The sequence below is a fragment of the Amyelois transitella genome, chromosome 28 (genome assembly GCF_032362555.1).
Source record: "Amyelois transitella isolate CPQ chromosome 28, ilAmyTran1.1, whole genome shotgun sequence".
NCBI lineage: Eukaryota > Metazoa > Arthropoda > Insecta > Lepidoptera > Pyralidae > Amyelois > Amyelois transitella.
In genome coordinates, this window is record NC_083531.1 from 3,305,194 (window position 1) to 3,327,247 (window position 22,054).

General features: G+C 37.0%; 1 protein-coding gene across 3 annotated transcripts; it reads right to left on the bottom strand.

The window, feature by feature from the left end:
• Positions 1-2,041: 2,041 nt before the first annotated feature.
• Positions 2,042-21,601, bottom strand: LOC106138112 (zinc finger protein 569). 3 transcript variants are annotated; one of them, XM_060952418.1, is made up of 18 exons: positions 21,424-21,601; positions 20,627-20,784; positions 19,750-19,884; positions 19,190-19,307; positions 18,276-18,470; positions 15,756-15,969; positions 14,967-15,144; positions 14,308-14,438; positions 12,617-12,740; positions 11,386-11,502; positions 10,750-10,898; positions 9,728-9,805; positions 9,195-9,333; positions 8,552-8,679; positions 7,556-7,664; positions 5,794-5,907; positions 3,203-3,394; positions 2,042-2,556 (listed from the first exon to the last, which is right to left on the bottom strand). In XM_060952418.1, exons 2-18 carry the CDS (start codon positions 20,729-20,731, stop codon positions 2,215-2,217), a joined length of 2,568 nt encoding a protein of 855 aa, XP_060808401.1. In that variant the 5' UTR covers positions 20,732-20,784; positions 21,424-21,601; the 3' UTR covers positions 2,042-2,214. The 3 variants fall into 3 exon arrangements, with proteins under 3 accessions (XP_060808401.1, XP_060808400.1, XP_060808399.1); XM_060952417.1 differs by lacking the exon at positions 21,424-21,601 and adding an exon at positions 21,295-21,310; XM_060952416.1 differs by lacking the exon at positions 21,424-21,601 and adding an exon at positions 21,086-21,304.
• Positions 21,602-22,054: the final 453 nt, after the last annotated feature.

Sequence of the window (22,054 nt, forward strand, 5' to 3'; positions counted from 1 at the left end):
AGCGTACTACCGCTGAGCCACAGAGGCCGGCAATTTGCAAGTGCCGGGAACTATCAACTCAAATATAATAAAAAACAAAACTAAAAAACAAAATAAAAAACTTACGAATTTGATTGAGATATTTCGTCTCTATTGCAGAATACCTACACTTATTAAAATAATTCAAATCATCAGAGAAAATTTAAGTTCGATTATCTTTGAACTTGAAATTTGTGGAATCATAATACACTAACATTAGTATTATACATTTAAATCACATTTGTACTTTACTTAGTATTAAATAAATTCTACAGTTTTACAACTTGGAAAGTTTCTCATTTATTTTTACAAGGTAAGGTAGTTAAAAAAAAATCCAGCTATTATTTTTTAGGTTTGAAATTTGTATTATACCGTAGAATACATAAGGTTGATTACGAAGTACGTGGAGTTGGATCACAGATATTAATATTGTCGTGACTTAACATTGACAATGACAAGACAACAAAAAAAATAATTACGACAATGTTGCCAGATGCTACATTAATTAATTACATTTCTATTTTCGGTAAATCACCTGCTGCACATTCAGGCAATTGGATGTGAACCCATGATCACAGACCATCCATACTATATACTATAATATTATAAAGCTGAAAAGTTTGTTTGTTTGAACGCGCTAATCTCAGGAACTACTGGTTCGAATTGAAAAATTCTTTTTGTATTGAAAAGACCATTTATCGAGGAAGGCTTTAGGCTATTTAACATCACGCTGCAATGATTAGTACCGAAGAAATAATGGACAATGTGAAAAAAACGGGGGAAATTATTTATCATTGAGGGCTTCAATGATGCCCAAAATATCTATTCCACGCGGACGAAGTCGCGGGCACAGCCAATGACACAATATGTGTTTAGTTCCCCTGCAAAGGTTGCCGAAGTAAGACAGGAATTGCTTTGTGTAATTAAAATCCTAACTTGCCCATTCGATCATCATGGATCGTGGTATCATTAATTACAATACATTATCGTTGGCTTTGTCTACCCCGCAAGGGATAAAGACGTGACCATATGTATGTATGTATCATCATGGTTAAAGGCGCACCCCGGGCTCCTTCAGAGAAGTTAAGACTGATGTTGCAATAATTGTCACCAGAGTGCGGTATGTACCGCCAGAATTTTGAAAAAGAGAATCAAACCAATTTTTTTTCTTAACTATGACAACCACGGTTCGTTCAGTTTTACATTATTATAATTATTCCATGATTAGCATGGTACATGCTCATTGCGTTCTACAGTGGTTCTACCCGTGTACTAAACATATATCAAGTTTTAGGTAAGTATAGGTACTAAATCTATATGTTTTGGTATATGTTTTGTAAAGCTTGGTATATAAGCTTGCTATAGGTACTAAACCTATACTTACCTAAAACTTGGTATATGTTTAGTACACGGGTAGAACCAATGTAGAACACAATGGGCATGTACCATGATAATCATGGAATAATTATATACCAAGCTTTACTAAATATATACCAAGCTTTACAAAACATATACCAAGCTTTACTAAACATATACCAAGCTTTACTAAACATATACCAAGCTTTACTAAACGTATACCAAGCTTTTATAGACATATACCAAGCTTTACTAGACATATACCAAGCTTTACTAAACATATACCAAGCTTTACTAAACGTATACCAAGCTTGTATAGACATATACCAAGCTTTACTAGACATATACCAAGCTTTACTAAACATATACCAAGCTTTACTAAATATATACCAAGCTTTACTAAACATATACCAAGCTTTATTAAACATATACCAAGGTTTACTAAACATATACCAAGCTTTACTAAACATATACCAAGGTTTACTAAACAGCTTTAGGTAAGTATCGGTTTAGTACCAGAGTAGGTCAAATTATTGCACTTTCTCAGTGGACTACTGTGTTTATATTTTTGTATGTAAATCATACAAAATCATTTTCTTTAATAATGAAAAAAAAATAGCTCTTAAATAATCATCCTGAAATAAAACCAAATTTTTTATAAATTACATTTATTGAGTTTTTCAGTATAAAGCGATTACATATTAAAAATATATATATTTTACACTTATCTATAACTAAAGATGACCTAAAGAGAATATTCTTTAACTCGATCAAAGCACAATTTTACGTCGATCTTTAAGTACAATAGACAAATATTTCAACGCGTTAGTGGAATCACCCTCAACTTTTTGTTCTAATCTTTTTCGGCGCCGCGAGCGCTTCACCATGAAAGACCACGTCATCATTGGTTATAACATACTCCCTATAATCTTCAACGTTTTCAAATATCTGATCAGTATAATCCGCCACAGCTATCTTGCATTCCTCTATGATTCTCTTGTCTATGGAACTCAGATCTACCCTCATGTTTGGGTATAGATAAAATTTCTTTCGCTTCATTTGTTTCTTGTCTAACTCCACTTGAACATCGTGTGATTCTTTGGCGTGCGTTTTTAAAAAGTCCATGTGTGAGAACGCCGTGTTGCATATAGGACACTCGTATGGTTTGACCGGAGCGTGAATCTGTTAGAAATATTTTTTTAATTATTAAACATAATATTAAATAAAGGTAGTCTCTGCCTACCCCTCCGGGAAAGAGGCGTGATTTTATGTATGTATTAAATAAGGGATAGGCTTACAAACTTGGGATTCTTTTTTAGGCGATGGGCTAGCAACCTGTCACTATTTGAATCTCAATTCTATCATTAAGCCAAATAGCTGAACGTGGCCATTCAGTCTTTTCAAGACTGCTACCCCTACAGGCTCTGTCTACCCCGCAAGGGATATAGACGTGATCATATGTATGTATGTAAACATATTATTAAGTAGCTGTGCCCGCGACTTCGTCCGCGTGGAACAGTTATATTGGGCATCATTGAAGCCCTCAAGGATGAATAATTTTCTGCGTTTTTTTTTTTACATTTTACATTATATCTTCGCTCCTAATAGTTGCAGCGTGATGTTATATAGCCTAAAGCCTTCCTCGATAAATGGTCTATTCAACACAAAACGAATTCTTCAATTCAAACCAGTAATTTCTGAGATTAGCGCGTTCAAACAAACAAACAAACTCTTCAGCTTTACAATATTATTATAAATATATTTATGTAAATCAAGGAAAAAAACGTGATATACATACATACAATACAAGAAATAAAAAACTTCTCACCTTCAAAATATGATTTTTACACGTGTGACGGTTATTGAAAGCTTTCGTACATATATTGCATGAAAATGCCAATTTCTTGTGATGTTTCAAAACGTGGAGAATGACATTCAAGGGCTCCCTGAACAAAGTGTCGCATATTGAACATCTGTACCTGCCGCTTGCCGCATCGGAGCACCCGCACTTGTGATAGTACTGAAAAACAAGACAACACACAATTCTAGTGCCGTGTGGTTCCCGGCAGTGCCGTGTGGTTCCCGACACCAATACGGAAAAGAATGGGACCGCTCCGTCTCTTTCCCATGGATGTCGTAAAAGGCGACTGAGGGTTAGGCTTACAAATTTGGGATTCTTTTTTTTTGGCGATGGGCTAGCAACCTGTCACTATTTGAATCTCAATCCTATCATTGGGCCAAATAGCTGAATGTGGCCATTCAGTCTTTTCAAGACTGTTGGTTGGCTCTGTCTACCCCGCAAAGGATATAGACGTGACCATATGTATGTACACAATTCTATCATTAAGCTGAACGTAGCCCTTCAATTTTTCAAGACTGTCGTCGGCTCTGCCTACCCCGCAGGGGATATAGACGTGACTATATGTATGTCTGTATGTGAAACAAGACAATGAAACATTAATTTTTTTTATTTTATTTTTATTGATTCATTTACTTGTTACATACATATGATCACGTCTTTATCCCTTACGGGGTACACAGAGCCAACAGTCTTGAAAATACTGATAGGCCACGTTCATCTGTTTGGCTTAATGATAGAATTGAGATTCAAATAGTGACGGGTTGCTAGCCCATCGCCTAAAAGAAGAAAAGTATCGGGAATGGATTATTTATTTATGGTTCCAAATTCAAATTTTTGTTTTTTTTGTTGTTGTTAGATTAGCACAACTGTTTTCCATTTTGGCGCGGAGTTTGAGTTGCATCTGTTGTTTACATTAAATACAGTGCTATTTTTAGTTATATCATATCTAGTGTGTATTGCTAATTTCATAATGGATAAAAACATCGAACAAAGAGTTTGTCTTAAATTTTGCATTGCCAATGGAATATCGTGTTCGGAGTCACTGAAAATGTTACAGAAGGCTTACGGTGAATCGACTTTATCAAAAACTCGTGCTTATGAGTGGTACAAAGCGTTCAAAAGCGGTCGAGATGTGATGGAAGATTTGCCTCGCTCTGGTAGGCCATCAACGTCTGCAACTGAAGTTAACATCGCAAAAGTGAAGGAAATAGTGACTGAAAATCCTCATTCAACTTTGAGAGAGATAGCCACCGAACTTTCTGTATCTCACGAGTCGATCCGTACCATTTTAACGAATAATTTGGGTATGAAACATGTTGCCGCTCGGCTAGTCCCAAAAGACCTGAATTTTTTTCAAAAACTCAATCGCTTGAGAGTCGCTGAGGACATGCTAGAACGAGTCAATTCCGACCCAACATTCATGAAACGCATTGTTACTGGTGATGAGACGTGGGTTTACGAGTTTGACATGCAAACTAGTCAACAAGCTTCGGAGTGGCGCCTTCCAACTGAACCGAAACCGAAAAAACCACGCCAAAGTCGTTCAAAAGTCAAAGTCATGTTGACTGTTTTCTTTGACTATCGCGGTGTTGTGCACTCGGAATTCTTGCCGGAAGGTCAAACGGTAAATAAGGAATATTATTTGAGTGTTATGCGGCGTTTAAGAGAGCAAATCCGACGAAAAAGGCCAGATTTGTGGAAAGAAAATTCTTGGATTTTGCACCATGATAATGCACCTTCGCACAAGGCCATCATTGTGAACGAATTTTTAACCAAACACTCAACAAATACCATCGAGCAACCACCATATTCACCAGATATGGCTCCAGCCGACTTTTTTCTTTTTCCTAAACTCAAATTACCACTTCGTGGCACCCGTTTTCAATCGGTAGAAGACATAAAAGAGAATTCGCGGCGAGAACTGACCTCAATTCCGGAAACAGCGTTTAAAAAATGTTTTGATGATTGGATTATTCGTTGGCGTAAGTGTATCGTTTCTAAAGGAGCATATTTTGAAGGTGATAAAATAAATTTGGATGAATAACAAACAGTTTGTGTATTATTGATCTTTTCCTGCTACTTTCTTGACAGAGTAGTATAAGCCTGTAGAAGGCCTGTGATTCCTCGAATTAATGTTTACTTTCACAACCTTCTAACAAAATGAAACTGAAAAATGTATATAAATGTTTAATATAGAAACGCGACAACATGCGATTTGAACAAGAGCTATATGTGGAGTGTCCGGTCGGCTCGGCGATGTTTCCTGAAGCGGCGTCTTGCGCGCGCAGACATCGTTCTTCGTTTTCTTAATTCAAACGGCACGCCACAGGCCTATCCCTTAGTCGCCTTTTACGACATCCATGGGAACGAGATGGAGTGGTCCTATTCTTTTTTTTAATTGGTGCCGGGTTCCACACGGCACAAGACAATGAAACACAATCTTTATTATACACATACATTTTTGTTTATATATATATGTACATACATTCTTAATACTTATGTACATATACATGTATATGTGTGTATATATGAGAACCTCCATTTCGGTGGATACTCACGGATTTACCACACGAATGGCAGAGTTTCCTCTTGTTCAGCGTACAAGTGTAATTAGGATGGAACTTTTTGCAATGACGGTAGAAATTGAACTGAGAATCCACCGTTTCGCCGCACTGAAAAAAAAAGGAAATATTCTAATAAAGTACATAGTTATAATATACATACATACATATAGTCACGTCTACATCCCTTGCGGGGTAGACAGGGCCAACAGTCCTGAAGAGCCTGACAGGCCACGTTCAGCTGTTTGGCTTGATGATAGAATTGAGATTCTTCACGATGTTTTCCCTCACCGTAAGAGCATCGGTTGGTATTCAAACTAATGTGCATAACTTCGAAAGTAGTCGTAGGTACAGTGTGGGATTTGAACCTGTGCCTTTTTGCGCCACACGCATTTTAACCGGGCACCTCACCGATTCGACCTCCGACACTCGTAAAGATATACAGGGTGACATTTAAAACAACTACATCCTTTTAAACATAGACTATACCCATGCTTCTGAGCCGTTTAATTTAAATAAAAATCGGCTCTATTTTTATTTAAATTAAACGTCATCATTTTCACATTTAAAAAACCCATATATATACAGGGTGACTTTAAATTCACCTGCATAAATTTAACTGTACACTTAAACTCATCTAAAGGATATTTAAAAACGTTAAAAGAAAAATATCGGTTCATATTTCAGAAAGTACGAAAAAAAAAAGTATCAAAATCCACGATCCTAAATACGTAATATCACCCCGGCCGGCGGAAAAGCGACGCGTAAGATTCAGAGGTCAACGACACAATTCATTCAGCTGAGCGATCTCGACAACTCTGTACTTTACTTGATAATAGAAAAATAATTTATTTTTCAGACATTTATTTACATGTTTAGTTTTAATTTATTTTTGTAGTATTGGTCTTTAATAAAGCGTGTGACGTAGTTTTCGAGGGTTTTTTAAATGTGAAAATGATGACGTTTAATTTAAATAAAAATAGGCTCAGAAGCATGGGTATAGTCTATGTTTAAAAGGATGCAGTTGTTTTAAATGTCACCCTGTATATATATGTACTAGCTGTGCCCGCGACTTCGTCCGCGTGGAATAGTTATTTTGGGCATCATATTTATTTTTGCAAACATCCTCCTCGGCTTTATCAATTATAGTCAGGCGGTCACGCGTATTAGAAAGAACGCTGGTTCGCCGTATTAAATGTTTCGCTGCAAATTGCTTATAACGACTATATCTCAAAACCTATTTGTCTGATTTATATACTGTAAATGGCAATTTTAGTCTACATGAAAAGCCGAAAGTAATAAACATGTTTATTTGGATAAGGATTAATACTGAATTAAAGAAAATTGGTTTCAAAATAACTTATGTTTATAATGAAAAAATAATCTTAAAAAATGAACATAAAAGTGGTTATTATAAGTAAACCTTAAGAGATAGATATATGCTCTCGCGGACTTTTTTGTGGCAAAAAATGAGTACTTCACATCTTTAGTACATTGTTTTACTATATCTTTGTTGGTTTGCGCAGCGTTCGCGTAGAAAGCTCGCAGATGGCCGACTCATTCAACTTTCACCTGCATTGTTGACGTTTCCCGTAGGAAATCCGGGATAAAATGTAGCCTATAGCCTTCCTCGATAAATAGACTATCTAACAGTGAAAGAATTATTCAAATCGGTTCAGTAGTTTCTGAGATTAGCGCGTTTAAACAAACAAACAAAACAAACTCTTCAGCTTTATAATATTAGTATAGATATACTCACAATATTGCACCGACTGGGATACACAGCGCCTTTGGTACAGACAGATTTTTTGTGATAAACTTCTTCTTCTTCACTGTCAAAGATTTTTCTACATCGGACACACTTAAACCTGAGAAAAAAACACACATACATACATATGGCCACGTCTATATCCCTTGCGGGGTAGACAGAGCCAACAGGTTTGAAAAGACTGACTGGCCACGTTCAGCTATTTGGCTTAATGATAGAATTGAGATTCAAATTGTGACAAACTGGCCCATTGCCTAAAAAAGAATCCCAAGTTTGTAAGCCTATCCTTTAGTCGCCTTTTACGACATCCATGGGAAAGAAATGGAGTGGTTCTATCCTTTTTTGAATTGATGCCGGGACCACACGGTACATACATACTGAAAAAAGTTATCTTCAGCGTGGAATCTCGGCACCAATAAATATAAGAATAGGACCCACACTCCCTCCCTTTCCCATGTATGTCGTAAAAGGCGACTAAGGGATAGGCAAATAAACTTGAGATTCTTCGTTTAGGCGATGGGCTAACAACCTGTCACTATTTGAATCCCAATTCTATCATTAAGCAAAGCAGTCTTTTCAAGACTGTTGGCTCAGTCTACCCCGCATGAGATATAGACGTGAATATATGTGTTCGTGATAGAACAAGAAATAAAAAAAAAATGATAAATTGGTAGACTTCTTTGTAATTTTGATAAATAAAAATAAATATTACAAATAGTTGAGGATGGATGCTATTTTTTATGATATAAATTTTAGAGTCGCGTTGTGTCGACTTCCAAAGCGCATGTGTAGAAGAAGCGGCGGAACCAACTACACTGCAGAATTTTCATCGGAATCAATATACAAATATAGATCTCTTAAATCTTAATAATGGACGAATGCACATTGTCTACATTAAAAAACATGAATGAATGTGGAACTAGTTTTATATACATATAAAAATATACAATGTTAATGCGCCAAATAAATGGATTTATAAATACTCACGGTATAACATCAAGTTCTTCATGGCCTGCTTTTATTAAATGCTTGTAATAAGCTTCCTTCGATAAAAACTGAACTTTGCAATGCCCGCATGCGTTCTCAGCGCCCTCCTGCGGCGTCTCAGGAAGTTTCTGAAACGGGAATCATTTTTTTTTACCGCCTTAAATATATAAATGCCGTGTGGTTCCCGGCACCAAAACGAAAAAGAATAGGACCACTCCATGCCTTTCCCATGGATGTCGTAAAAAGCGACTAAGGGATAGGCTTACAAATTTGGGATTCTTTTTTAAGGTGATGGGTAAGCAACCTGTCGCTATTTGAATCTCAATTCTATCATTAATCTCAATTCATCCCCCCGAGGGGTAGACAGAGCCAACAGTCATCAAAAGACTGAAAGGCCACGTTCAGCTGCTTGGCTTAATGATAGAATTGACATTCGAATAGTGAACAGTATTTATGTTTGCCCGCGATTCGCGTTTCGCTGAACCGATTTCGATGCGGTTTTCATTCATGTGTTCGTTACACTTAAGTGTAAAGGTTTTAGAAATATGACCGATTTGAGATGGAGTGGTCCTATTTCTTTATTTTTATCGGTGCCGGGAACCGCTTAGCGCAAAAAATATAATATTATTATATTATCACTCACAATGAAGTTGTGTTCCTTGAACTGATGTACGTACAAACGGCACCATGATATAGCACCATAACCGCACAATACGCAATGACATTTCCTTATCTGAGGCCAATGCTTGCCGTTTTCATGAAATTTGAGTCCGTATATGGTCCTGTAGAGGAGTAAACATTAATAAATTCACATGGTATTAGGTACTAAATGGTTTACATTGTAATAGTAAATTTGTTTATATATTATATATATAATATATATAATATTTAATTATACATACATACAAATGGTCACGTCTATATCCCTTGCGGGGTAGACAGAACCAACAGTCTTGAAAAGACTGAATGGCCACATTCAGCTGTATGGCTTCACGATAGAATTGAGATAATACAAATAGTGACAGGTTGTTAGCCCCACCCATAAAAGAAAAATCCCAAGTTCATAAGCCTATCCCTTAGTCGCCTTTTACGACATGTATGTATACATATAATCACGTCTATATCCCTTGCGGGGTAGACAGAGCCAACAGTATGTGGTCAAAAGTCATTACTTACTTGCTCTTCCAGCCGCAGTATTGACACACGCATTCTTTCAAAGCGTGAAACGTGTTCAGATGGTAATCGGCGAACAATCTGTAATCGAAAGACATTTAATGTAAAGAAAACTCTTGTTGGAAATTTAAAAAATCTCAATTCTATCATTAAGCCAAATAGCTGAACGTGGCCATTCAGTCAGTCCTTTCAAGACTGTTGGCTCTGTCTTTTATCTACTGGTGCCGGGAACCACACGGACGATTCAGGTACATTACGAAATTAGTTGCATTGACATTTGTTGTTTGTTGTGCCGTGTGGTTCCCGGCACCGGCAATAGAAAAAATAGATGTCGTAATAGGCGACTTAAGGATAGGCTTATAAACTTGGGATTCTTCTTTTAGGCAATGTGCTAGCAACCTGTCACTATTTGAATCTCAATTCTATCATTAAGCCAAACAGCTGAACGTGGCCATACAGTCTTTTCAAGACTGTTGACCCTGTCTATGACGTAATACGGGGTTGTTCAAAATAAAACAACCAGGAAGTTATAGGTTCGATGACAAACAGTAACTAACTTTATTATTGATACATACGTACATAAAATCACGCCTCTCTCCCGGAGGGGTAGGCAGAGACTACCTCTTTCCACTTGCCACGATCTCTGCACACTTCCTTCGCTTCATCCACATTCATAACTCTCTTTATTATTGATTATACAAGTTTTATTATTGCGCAGGATTCGGGTACATACATACACACATATAATCACGTCTATATCCCTTGCGGGGTATTTTATTTTTTACCCTTAGGGTATTTTTATTTATTTATTTATTTATTTAGGTACACCAACAGGTTACATGACAAACGTTTACAATAAACATTACATTTAGTGTGCTAGCATGCAACCCAATTATAGGTGACACAGCATTTCCAAAATTAAGCTTAAAGTCCTAATTTGTAGGTACAAATATCATGCAATTATATTATTAACAAATTAAAAACAATATCTATGTATATATAAATATATATATAGATTAACTCACTTGTGTCCCGTCTCGTAAGTGCACATTTTGCACCTGTACTCGTAGTTGTGATAACGTTTCATGTGTGCCGCCAAAAAATTTTCGCTTTTATTGTAAACACCACATATTTTGCATTGCGCCACCGCTTCTGCATTTTTTTCTGTAGTGATCTAAAAAAAATATATAAATACATTATTTATATTTATCTCAGGAACTACATACATACATATGGTCACGTCTATATCCCTTGCGGAGTAGACTGAGCCAACAGTCTTGAAAAAACTGAATGGCCACGTTCAGCTATTGGGCTTAATGATAGAAATGAGATTCAAGTAGTGACAGCTTGCCAGCCCATCACCTAAAAAAGAAGTTTGTAAGCCTATCCCTTTAGTCGCCTTCACCGACATCCACGTGCAAGACACAGAGTGGTCCTATTCTTTTATCTATTGGTGCCGGGAACCACACGGCGCAAAAAATACATACATATAATCACGTTTTTTTTAACAAGAAATTAGTTGAAAATTATTTATATGGCAAAACAACGTTTGCCGGGACAGCTAGTAGCTTATTTATTTATTTAGTATAGCTTATTTATTTATTTGAATATCGTCTTAATCCGTAACGGGGCAGACATAGCCGCAGATATATGGTACATACCTTGCGTTGATGTAACAATGCGTGGTTTTTTATATCCTTTATGAAAGGGAATCCCATTCCGCACACATCACAATTATATTTACTTTTAACGCTTGCATACTTCTTGAAACATGCCACCTGTAATTGAGAAAAAAAAACGTTTTACTAATCTACATATACTAATATTATAAAGCTATAGAGTTTGTTTGTTTGTCTCATCACAGGAACTACTGGTTCGAATTGAAAAAATCTTTTTGTGTTGAATAGACCATTTATCGAGGAAGGCTTTAGGCTATATAACATCACGCGTGCAACTATAAGGAGCAAAGAAATAATGGAAAATGTGAAAAAAAAACGGGGAAAATTATTCATCCTTGAGGGCTTTAATGATGCCCAAAATAACTGTTCCACGCGAACGAAGTCGCGAGCATCATACATACAAATAATCACTTCTCAATCCCTTACCGGGAAGACAGAGCCAAATGACTCGAAAATACTAGAAAGCCACGTTCAGCTGTACGGCTTAATGATGTAATTGAGATTCAAATAGTGACAGGTTGCTAGCCCATCGCCTAAAAGAGGGATCCCATGTTTATAAACCTTTATGTTTTATCTCGGTTCTAAATTAGGATAATTGTATCGTGTCATATTGTATAGTGTCGTATCGTATCGTATGGTGTCGTTCCGTTCCGTGTCATATACTGTCGTGTCGGTCCGTGGCATATTGTATAGTGTCGTGTCGTGTCGTGTCGTGTTGTGTCGTATTATGTCATTACGTGTCGTAGTGTGTCGTATGGTGTTGTTCCGTTCCGTGTCATATACTGTCGTGTCGGTCCGTGGCATATTGTATAGTGTCGTGTCGTGTCGTATCGTGTCTTTACGTGTCGTATCGTGTCGTTACGTGTCGTAGTGTGTCGTTACGTGTCGTATGGTGTCGTATAGTGTCGTTCCGTTCCGTGTCATATACTGTGGTGTCGGTCCGTGTCATTTCGTATCGTGTCGTGTCGTGTTGTATCTCGTCGTATCGTATCATGTCGTGTCGGTCCGTGTCATTCCGTATCGTGTCGTGTCGTGTTGTATCTCATCGTATCGTATCATGTCGTGTAGGTCCGTGTCATTCCGTGTCGTGTTGTATCTCGTCGTATCGTATCATGTCGTGTCGGTCCGTGTCATTTCGTATCGTGTCGTGTCGTGTTGTATCTCATCGTATCCTATCGTGTCGTGTCATTACGTGTCGTGTCTTACGTCTTACCTTCTCTTCTTCCGATAGTGGTATTATATCGAAAACATCGCTTAATTTCTGTTGCTTGCCCTCAGCGCGTTTGTCAAATTTCATCAAATCGTGCTTCTCATGTTTGTGTCTGACCAAATCAAGGCTGAAACGTATTTCCGATTCATTAATATACATACATACATACATAAAATCACGCCTCTTTCCCGGAGGGGTAGGCAGAGACTACTTCTTTCCACTTGCCACGATCTCTGTATACTTCCTTCGCTTCATCCACATTCATAACTCTCTTCATGCAAGCTCGGCGGTTTCGGGTACTCTTGACCTGACCCTTTACCAGGACGTCCTTAATTTGATCAAGATATGTTCGTCTAGGTCTTCCCACTCCGAGCTTTCCCTCCACACTCTCCTTGTATATCTGCTTAGTCAACCTGCTTTCATTCATCCTCTCCGCATGACCGAACCATCTTAACATACCCTTTTCTATTCCTGTAACTATATCTAACCTGCACATTAATATCAATCCAAAAATAAACTATACATTAAATAAAGTTTGACTAACCAATGCTCTAACGGCGAGGGTAAACATCGTGAGGAAACCTGCACATTCAGGCAACTGGATGTGTAACCATGTTCGATCCAATACGGGTCAGGTTCCCCTGCAACGGTTGCGGAGGTCAGACGGGAGTCGCTTCGTGTAAACACCTGACTCACCCAATCCAGGATCCATGGTCAAAGGCGTACCCCGGACTCCTCTCCAGAGTGGTGAGACATACATTATATATATATAATCACGTCTATAACCGTTGCAGGGTAGACAGAGCCAACAGTCTTGAAAGTACTGATAGATCACGTTCAGCTATTGAACTTACTGATAGAACTGAGATTCATATAAAGTGACAGGTTGCTAGCCCGTCGCCTAAAAGTAGAATCCCAAGTATGTATATAGGTAAGTCTATTCCCTAGTCGCCTTTTACGACATCTATGGTAAAGCGATGGAGTGGTCCCATTCTTTTTTTCTATTGGTGCCGGGAACCGATTACATACAGCATACAACATATAAGATTATATAAAACGATTACATACAACATATAAAGATTACATACAACACACAACGATTACATACAACCTACAACGATTACATACAACCTACAACGATTACATAGAACCTACAAAGATTACATACAACATACAACGATTACATACAACATGCAACGATTACATACAACCTACAAAGATTACATACAACATACAACGATTACATACAACATGCAACGATTACATACAACCTACAAAGATTACATACAACATACAACGATTACATACAACATACAACCTACAAAGATTACATACAACATACAACGATTACATACAACATACAACGATTACATACAACATACAACGATTACATACAACATACAAAGATTACATACAACATACAACGATTACATACAACATACAATGATTACATACAACATACGAAGATTACATGCAACATACAACGATTACATACAACATACAAAGATTACATACAACATACAACGATTACATACAACCTACAAAGATTACATACAACATACAACGATTACATACAACATCAAAGATTACATACAATATACAAAGATAACTTACAACATACAATGATTACATACAACATACAAAGATTACATGCAACATACAACGATTACATACAACATACAAAGATTACTCACATCGTATACAGCACCGCCCCACAATGTTTACAAGTGTATTGGTACAAATGCATATCCCTCGTGTGCTTTGCCAGTTCCTCTTCAGATATAAATTTATCTCTGCATATGTTGCACAGAAATTGAGCATCTTTCTGAAATATTAAAAAAAGAAACTTTTGTAAAAAGGGAACCGCCTTCAATCGAAATTCTCCTCCTTTTTTGAAGGTCGGTCAAATTTCTAAAACCATCCCTCGAGTGTAATAAACACTTTTCTGTGTAACAATCGCATCGAAATCGGTTCAGAGAAACGCGAGATAAGCGCGCACAAACATAAATATATACAAACATACATACCATAAACAATATATGTTGCAGTATATGGCAGTATATGCTATTCGCTAAACCTCATATGAGCAAGACATATTATACAAGTATAACATCAAGTCTATAAGCCTATCCCTTAGTCGCCTTTTACGACATACATGAGAAACAGATTGAGTGCTCCTATTTTCCTTTTTCATATTGATGCTGGGAACCACACGGCACACACATGCTTGTGCCGTTCATTATTAAAACTTATAAGTACACATTTTTTTGGAATCTTTCCGAAATATTTCACCACGCTATTAGAACAATCAATAAAAAAAAAAAAAAAAAAACATCAACAACAGTCGCCTTACCTTGTTCTGATGGTATTGAAAATGTAAACTGAAAATTTCGAGAGTGTCGAATACCTCCACGCACATAACACAAACGTAGAATGATTTCTTCAATATTTCCGATCTTTTTTTGAAGGCCTCGTATTGTTCCTCCTCAGTTAGAAGTTTAATGTGAGCGCGAGACAAAGCCAACGCTTTGCTGAAAAAAATTGAAAACGGTCAAGTACGTGTTGTACTATAACATATAACATACATACAAAGAGTCACGTCCATATCCCTTGCAGGGTAGACAGAGCCGACAGTCTTGAATAGACTGATAGGCCACGTTCAGCTGTTTGGCTTAACCATGATCGATCCAATGCGGGTTAGGTTCCTTGGCAAAGGTTGCGGAGGTCAGACGGGAGACGCTTCGTGCTAAAAACCTGACTCACCCAATCCAAGATCCATGGTCAAAGCCCGAGCTCCTTTCCGTGGTTGATGTGGTACATACATACATACATAAAATCACGCCTCTTTCCCGGAGGGGTAGGCAGAGACTACCTCTTTCCACTTGCCACGATCTCTGCATATTTCCTTCGCTTCATCCACATCCATAACTCTCTTCATGCAAGCTCGGCGGTTTCGGGTACTTTTGACCTGACCCTTTACCAGGACGTCCTTAATTTGATCAAGATACGTTCGTCTAGGTCTTCCCACTACAACCTTTCCCTCCACACTCTCCTTGTATATGTTGTTGATGTGGTGGTGAATCAAAATTGACGACGATCCTGACTTACGGCTCTGTCCACCCCGTAAGGTATACCTACTTACGTCATAATCGGAATATCCTTATTATCCTTGGGGACCACAATCTTCTCCCCTTTCTTCTTCTTGCCAACCGGTTCATCGTCATCTTCAACATGTATTACATTCTTCGATAGTTCCTCATCATCATCAGATTTCTCCGATTCCGGTTCGTTAAGGCCTTTAAATATGTCTTCCATATCGATTTCCGATTCCGCCGGTTCCTCGGGCAATTCGGGAACTGTAGAATAACAAAAATAATTTATTTCTTTATTTATTTTGAAAGTACACCAAGTACAGGTTGTATGCTGTATGTAATCGTTGTAAGCTGTATGTAATCTTTGTATGTTGTATGTAATCGTTGTATGCTGTATGTGATCGTTGTATGCTGTATGTAATCGTTGTATGCTGTATGTGATCGTTGTATGCTGTATGTAATCGTTGTATGCTGTATGTAATCGTTGTATGCTGAATGTAATCGGTGTATGCTGTATGTAATCTTTGTATGCTGTATGTAATCCTTGTATGTATATTATATTTATTTTGTTGGTTTATTCTTTTATTATTATTATTTGGCTACTAGCGACCCGCCCCGGCTGCGCACGAGTAGCATTTATAGATACAAACCTTCCTCAGAGAATCCTCTTTCCCACATTTCAAACAGGAACAAAATCCGTCCACGACTTTCCGAGATTAGAGCTTGCATTATACAGACAATACAATAAAATAACTATTGCACTCAGTGTGGTACCAGGCACCAATAAAAAAAAGAATAGGACCACTCCATCTCATTCCCCGTGGATGTCGTAATAAGCGACTAAGGGATAGGCTTATAAAGGGATTCGTCTTTTAGGCGATGGGCTAGCAACCTGTCACTATTTAAATAACAATTCCATTATGATGCCATACACATCAGAACGTGGCCTTCCAGTCTTTTCATGACTGTTGGCTCTGTCTACCCCTCAAAGGATAAAGACGTGACTAAATATATGTATTGTTGATAGTATGGACGCCTGCGCATAATGCAATAGCAATGTTCACAATGAACGTGTTTGACATTATATACGAGTATGCCGCGCTCACTCACTCTCGTCTCTGTATAGTGCACTGTCATTGTTATATTCAGTACTAGCGGCCTGCCCCGGCTTCGCACGGGTGGACATATTTTTGTGTTTTATATTTTGAAATAAATTTATTTCAAAACAAATTTATGCCTATGTCACTTTTGAAGGTCTATTCTATATCTGTGCCAAATTTTATCAAAATCGGACCAGTAGTTTTTGAGTTTATTCCACACAAACATACAAAAATACAAATCTTTCCTCTTTATTATTAGTGTGGATGTGGAAGTGTGGATAATCATTATAATATTATAATTAAAATAAATTGCCGTATCGTTCCCGGCACCGCAAGGGATATAGACGTGACCATACTCGTATGTATGTATGTACATATGTATTTTTTTTTTTTTTTTTAAGATGCTAAGTGATTTGTTTGGTAATTAATTTTTTATTAAATGGGTATGCTGTGTTTTTGTATGATAAGTGTAGCGTTGGTGGGTCTCTGCTATTTGATGTACATATGTATTAAAGTAAATCGTATTGATAAGTTAATTGCTTTTGTTATAATTCTATCATGTACTAGCTGTGCCCGCGACTTCGTCCGCGTGGAATAGTTATTTTGGGCATCATATTTATTTTTGCAAACATCCTCCTCGGCTTTATCAATTATAGCTGCTAATTGTTATGCGACTTGGCGACGACTTGGCCCACATCATAACCCGCGACCGAACGGAGACTGTATATATGCGTTTAGGGTGAGAGGTTGTGCGTTTGTGTGTTTGTTTGTGCAAACCAATGTTAGCATATATCTCCAAAACTACTGGTCCGATTTTAATAAATAAAAGGTCAGGCGGTCACGCGTATTAGAAAGAACGCTGGTTCGCCGTATTAAATGTTTCGCTGCAAATTGCTTATAATGACTATATCTCAAAACCTATTCGTCTGATTTATATACTGTAAAGGGCAATTTTAGTCTACATGAAAAGCCGAAAGTAATAAACATATTTATTTGGATAAGGATTAATACTGAATTAAAGAAAATTGGTTTCAAAATAACTCATGTTTATAATGAAAAAATAATCTTAAAAAATTAACATAAAAGTGGTTATTGTAAGTAAACCTTAAGAGATAGATATATGCTCTCGCGGACTTTTTTGTGGCAAAAAATGAGTACTTCACATCTTTAGTACATTGTTTTACTATATCTTTGTTGGTTTGCGCAGCGTTCGCGTGGAAAGCTCGCAGATGGCCGACTCATTCAACTTTCACCTGCATTGTTGACGTTTCCCGTAGGAAATCCGGGTTAAAATGTAGCCTATAGCCTTCCTCGATAAATAGACTATCTTACAGTGAAAGAATTATTCAAATCGGTTCAGGAGTTTCTGAGATTAGCGCGTTTAAACAAACAAACAAACAAACAAACAAAACAAACTCTTCAGCTTTATAATATTAGTAGGTATAGATGATAATTGAAAATTTAAAATACCTGTATCATCGACTTCATCTCCAAAATTATCTCCTTGCTCTATATCATCCCCGGCTGCCTCAGCAGGTGGCGCCACCGTCTCGCAGTCCTGCTGGGTCGGGGGTTCCCCGGGACTGTCGCCGTGGTCGCCGTCAATACCGAACACAAGACACGAGTTGTCTATGATGATTTTTTGTTTCAATATCATTGATTCGTCTGAAAGAAATTTTATGTATACTATAAACTATAAATATCACATTATATGCTGCAGTGCAGTTTGTTTTAATGCACTTCTTCTGCACTAACACGGCGGCATTGAACTTGGTTTTAAGTAATTTATTTGACGTCAACCAATGTTGTGAAATTAAAACATAATAATATGACAATTATTAAGCGATATGAAGGTGTCCCATAATAATGAATAAAAATTTTTATATAGTAGTTCCAGAGATTAGCGCGTTCAAACAAACAAACAAACTAACTCTTCAGCTTTATAATATTAGTATATTATAATTCCGTGTGTGGAATACACGCCTGTCACCCTTTCCATCATGTCTCCTATTTCAGGCCTACTACAGAAGAGATTTCTTTCGAAATAATCAGCACCTATGTAATTTTGTTTCTTGTGTTTATCATTCTCCATATTTTCTATGTAGGTACATAAATTTGTAAATCCTACTAATATTATAAATGCGAAAGTTTGTATGTCAGGATGTCAGTATGGATGTTTGTTACTCTTTCACGCATAAACTACTGAACATATTATGATGAAATTTGGTATGTGGGTAGCTGAAGATCCTTAACACATGCCTATGTGTCTCGCCTGAGATTGATAGGGTTTCCATGCGGACGAAGTCGCGGGCGGGTGTTTATCATTCTCCATATTTTCTATGTATGTACATAAATTAGTAAATAAATTAATTAATAAACGTTACCTTCCAAAGGCAAAGGGTAAGCAGCAAAAATAGCCTGTTTCTCAATGAGCCAAAAACCAATTCCTGATTTCAGATTCGCAATGCTTCTGTCCACTGTCAGTATGTCTGGTACGGTCACCTAAAATACAAAAATAACAACATACATATGGTCACGTCTATATACCTTGCGGGGTAGACAGAGCCAACAGTCTTGAAAAGACTGATAGGCCACAATTCTTTTTTAAACGATGGGCTAGCAACCTGTCACTATTTGAATCTCAATTCTATCATTAAGCCAAATATTTGAATGAGGCCTTTTAGTTTTTCAAGACGGTTGGCTCTGTCTACCCCGCAAGGGATATAGACGTGACTATATGTATGTGTGTAAACTCAGGATACGCTTACACACCTAGGTAAGCGCAGGTGCACTAGCAATGTTTTATGGAGTGTCTTCTATGTTGTTTGTTCTTGTTAACAGTGTACATACATATATGTCCTTAACGCCTCTTACATTAAAGTGACAAATAAAAATTTTATATGTCTTTGAGGTATTTATAATAAAATAATAATTCTGTACAAACCTCCTTCTTCAGGGTCATGATTTCTTTCAGAACGTAAAAGGCACGCCTGGCCTTCTTTCTAAATGCGATCGCTTTGGTAACGTAACCCTTGCATAAGACACAGAGGAAATTTGGATAGCCATCATTTTTATAAGCCTGTAACACGAGTAAAAGAGATGAATCTACTTTGTTCTGCTCTTGCTTTTATGCCTTCAGAAACATCTTCTCTTTTTAAAGATATAACCAATGCTGTTATGATGAGTGATAACGTCTTGAGACACATTCAGGAAACTGAATTCGTAGCCATGATTCAATATGAATTAGGTTTCCCTACAAAAGGTTATGGAGGTCAGTTAGGAGTAAAGCTTCCTGTAAGAAACCTGGTTCACCCAGCTTGCTAGCCTGTCGCCTTAGTCGCCTTTTTGCCACATCCATGGGAAACATATGGAGGTCTATTCTTAAGTGCCCAGAACCACACAGCACTAAATAATGTATGGTTTATTGAAAAAAGTGGGATTACTAAATCTGACATTATGGAAAAAATAAAATCAAAAATTAAAATCGATATCAGTGTCTCTAATATTATAAATGCAAAAGTTTGTATGTCAGTATGGATGTTTGTTACTCTTTCACACAAAAACTACTGAACCGATTACGATGAAATTTGGTATGTAGGTAGCTGAAGACCCAGAATAACATAAAGGCTACTTTTTATCTCAGAGTTCCCGCGGGATAGATTCCACGCGGATGAAGTCACAGGCGGCCTCTAGTAAGTAATATATTAATTTTTTTCTTCAGGATGCAGTTTTATTTAAAACATCTGCTACATTACAGTTGTATTTATGAGATCCCAAAATTCCTTGTTACAGTTACTTAAAGAAAATGGGTATTTCCTTACCTGAACACCGGTCAAATTCTCATATATTCTATACCAAGCATCAGGGATCCTGGATAGCTTGCCTTCGGTTTGCAAACAAGACCGACAAGCCCGGATATCCAGCATCTTTTTAGCCAATCACGACTATTTGGAGATTCTGAATTAACACATACTTTTACCTACAAATTTTAATACATCAACAGATATAAGTTCATTACAATAAGAAAAAAAAAACAAACAATAACAACTGTGTATGTAACATGAATTAAAAAGGTTCCTTTATAAGGTTCCAAAGATCATGGCACAGGGGTTAGTTTGCAGTGCCCATGATTGTGGTCAAATGTACACCTCAGGCTTCATTCCAGACAAAAATAAGCGGGCTATAGCAATCAATAAATAATAATGAAAATGAGGTTACAAACTTTCACTATTATGTTACATATGTCCAAAATATAAATCAAATAATTTTCCACAACCCACCTAAGAGTACCACTGGATCCAAATAACATTATTTGATATTATTTGCAAAGAAAACCCCCTTTTTGTACGTATCAAATACATATAACCAAAATAAAACAACTTAACACGAATTTTAGTTCAGTAATATAAGAATAATAATAAAATTCCTATTAATTTGCAATCCAAGTTTTTGATTTCAAAATTTCCAAAACAGAATCAAAACAAACTACCTGGGTACCAAAAGTGACTCTTTGCAAAAGTGCCAAACTGACTCAAAGCTTTGAAGAACTATCGTATGGAAGTGCCTATACATGTACTTTTCGTGCATAGGTATCTAAAAAACAAACCGGAATACCAACATGGCGGACTAGAGATGTTCACTTGTTGTTTAATTGATAATATTTTATCGATCGATGAGTGAGTTAAGATTGCTCATTTCCGATCACAGTTGTGACTATAAAGTTAAATGCGTCTGTGATTTGGTTCTACATCGGGAATCCTAACTATCTTGGCTATAATCTAAGGTCCAACAATATTTTATCTATCACTTATCTCATTCTGATAAAAAGTGTTTGGAAATCAAATACATTTAATCAATACCCTATGATTCAGATTATAGTTAAATCGGAAAAAAATACTTAAACATAACTTAGACCCTAATTTATCAATAAGATTCTATGTTCGATGATGTTCGACACTAGCACCCTTGTTCATGTGTCGATGTCATACACATAATAATCACGTCTCCCTTGCGAGGTAAACAGAGCCAACAATCTTGAAAAGACTGATAGGTAGGCCACGTTCAGCTAATTGGCTTAATGAAACCTTTGGCGAAAAATCGGCTCGTGTAAATGGCCCAAAACGCATAGATAAGCAGTATTGCAAGACGTTTGTCGTTTTTAAAACTTTTTTCACTATCAATGTCAACTGTCAAGGACGAAAAACCAAGTAAATTCTCAATTTTCAAAAAATGGCTGGCTTGCTTGGTTT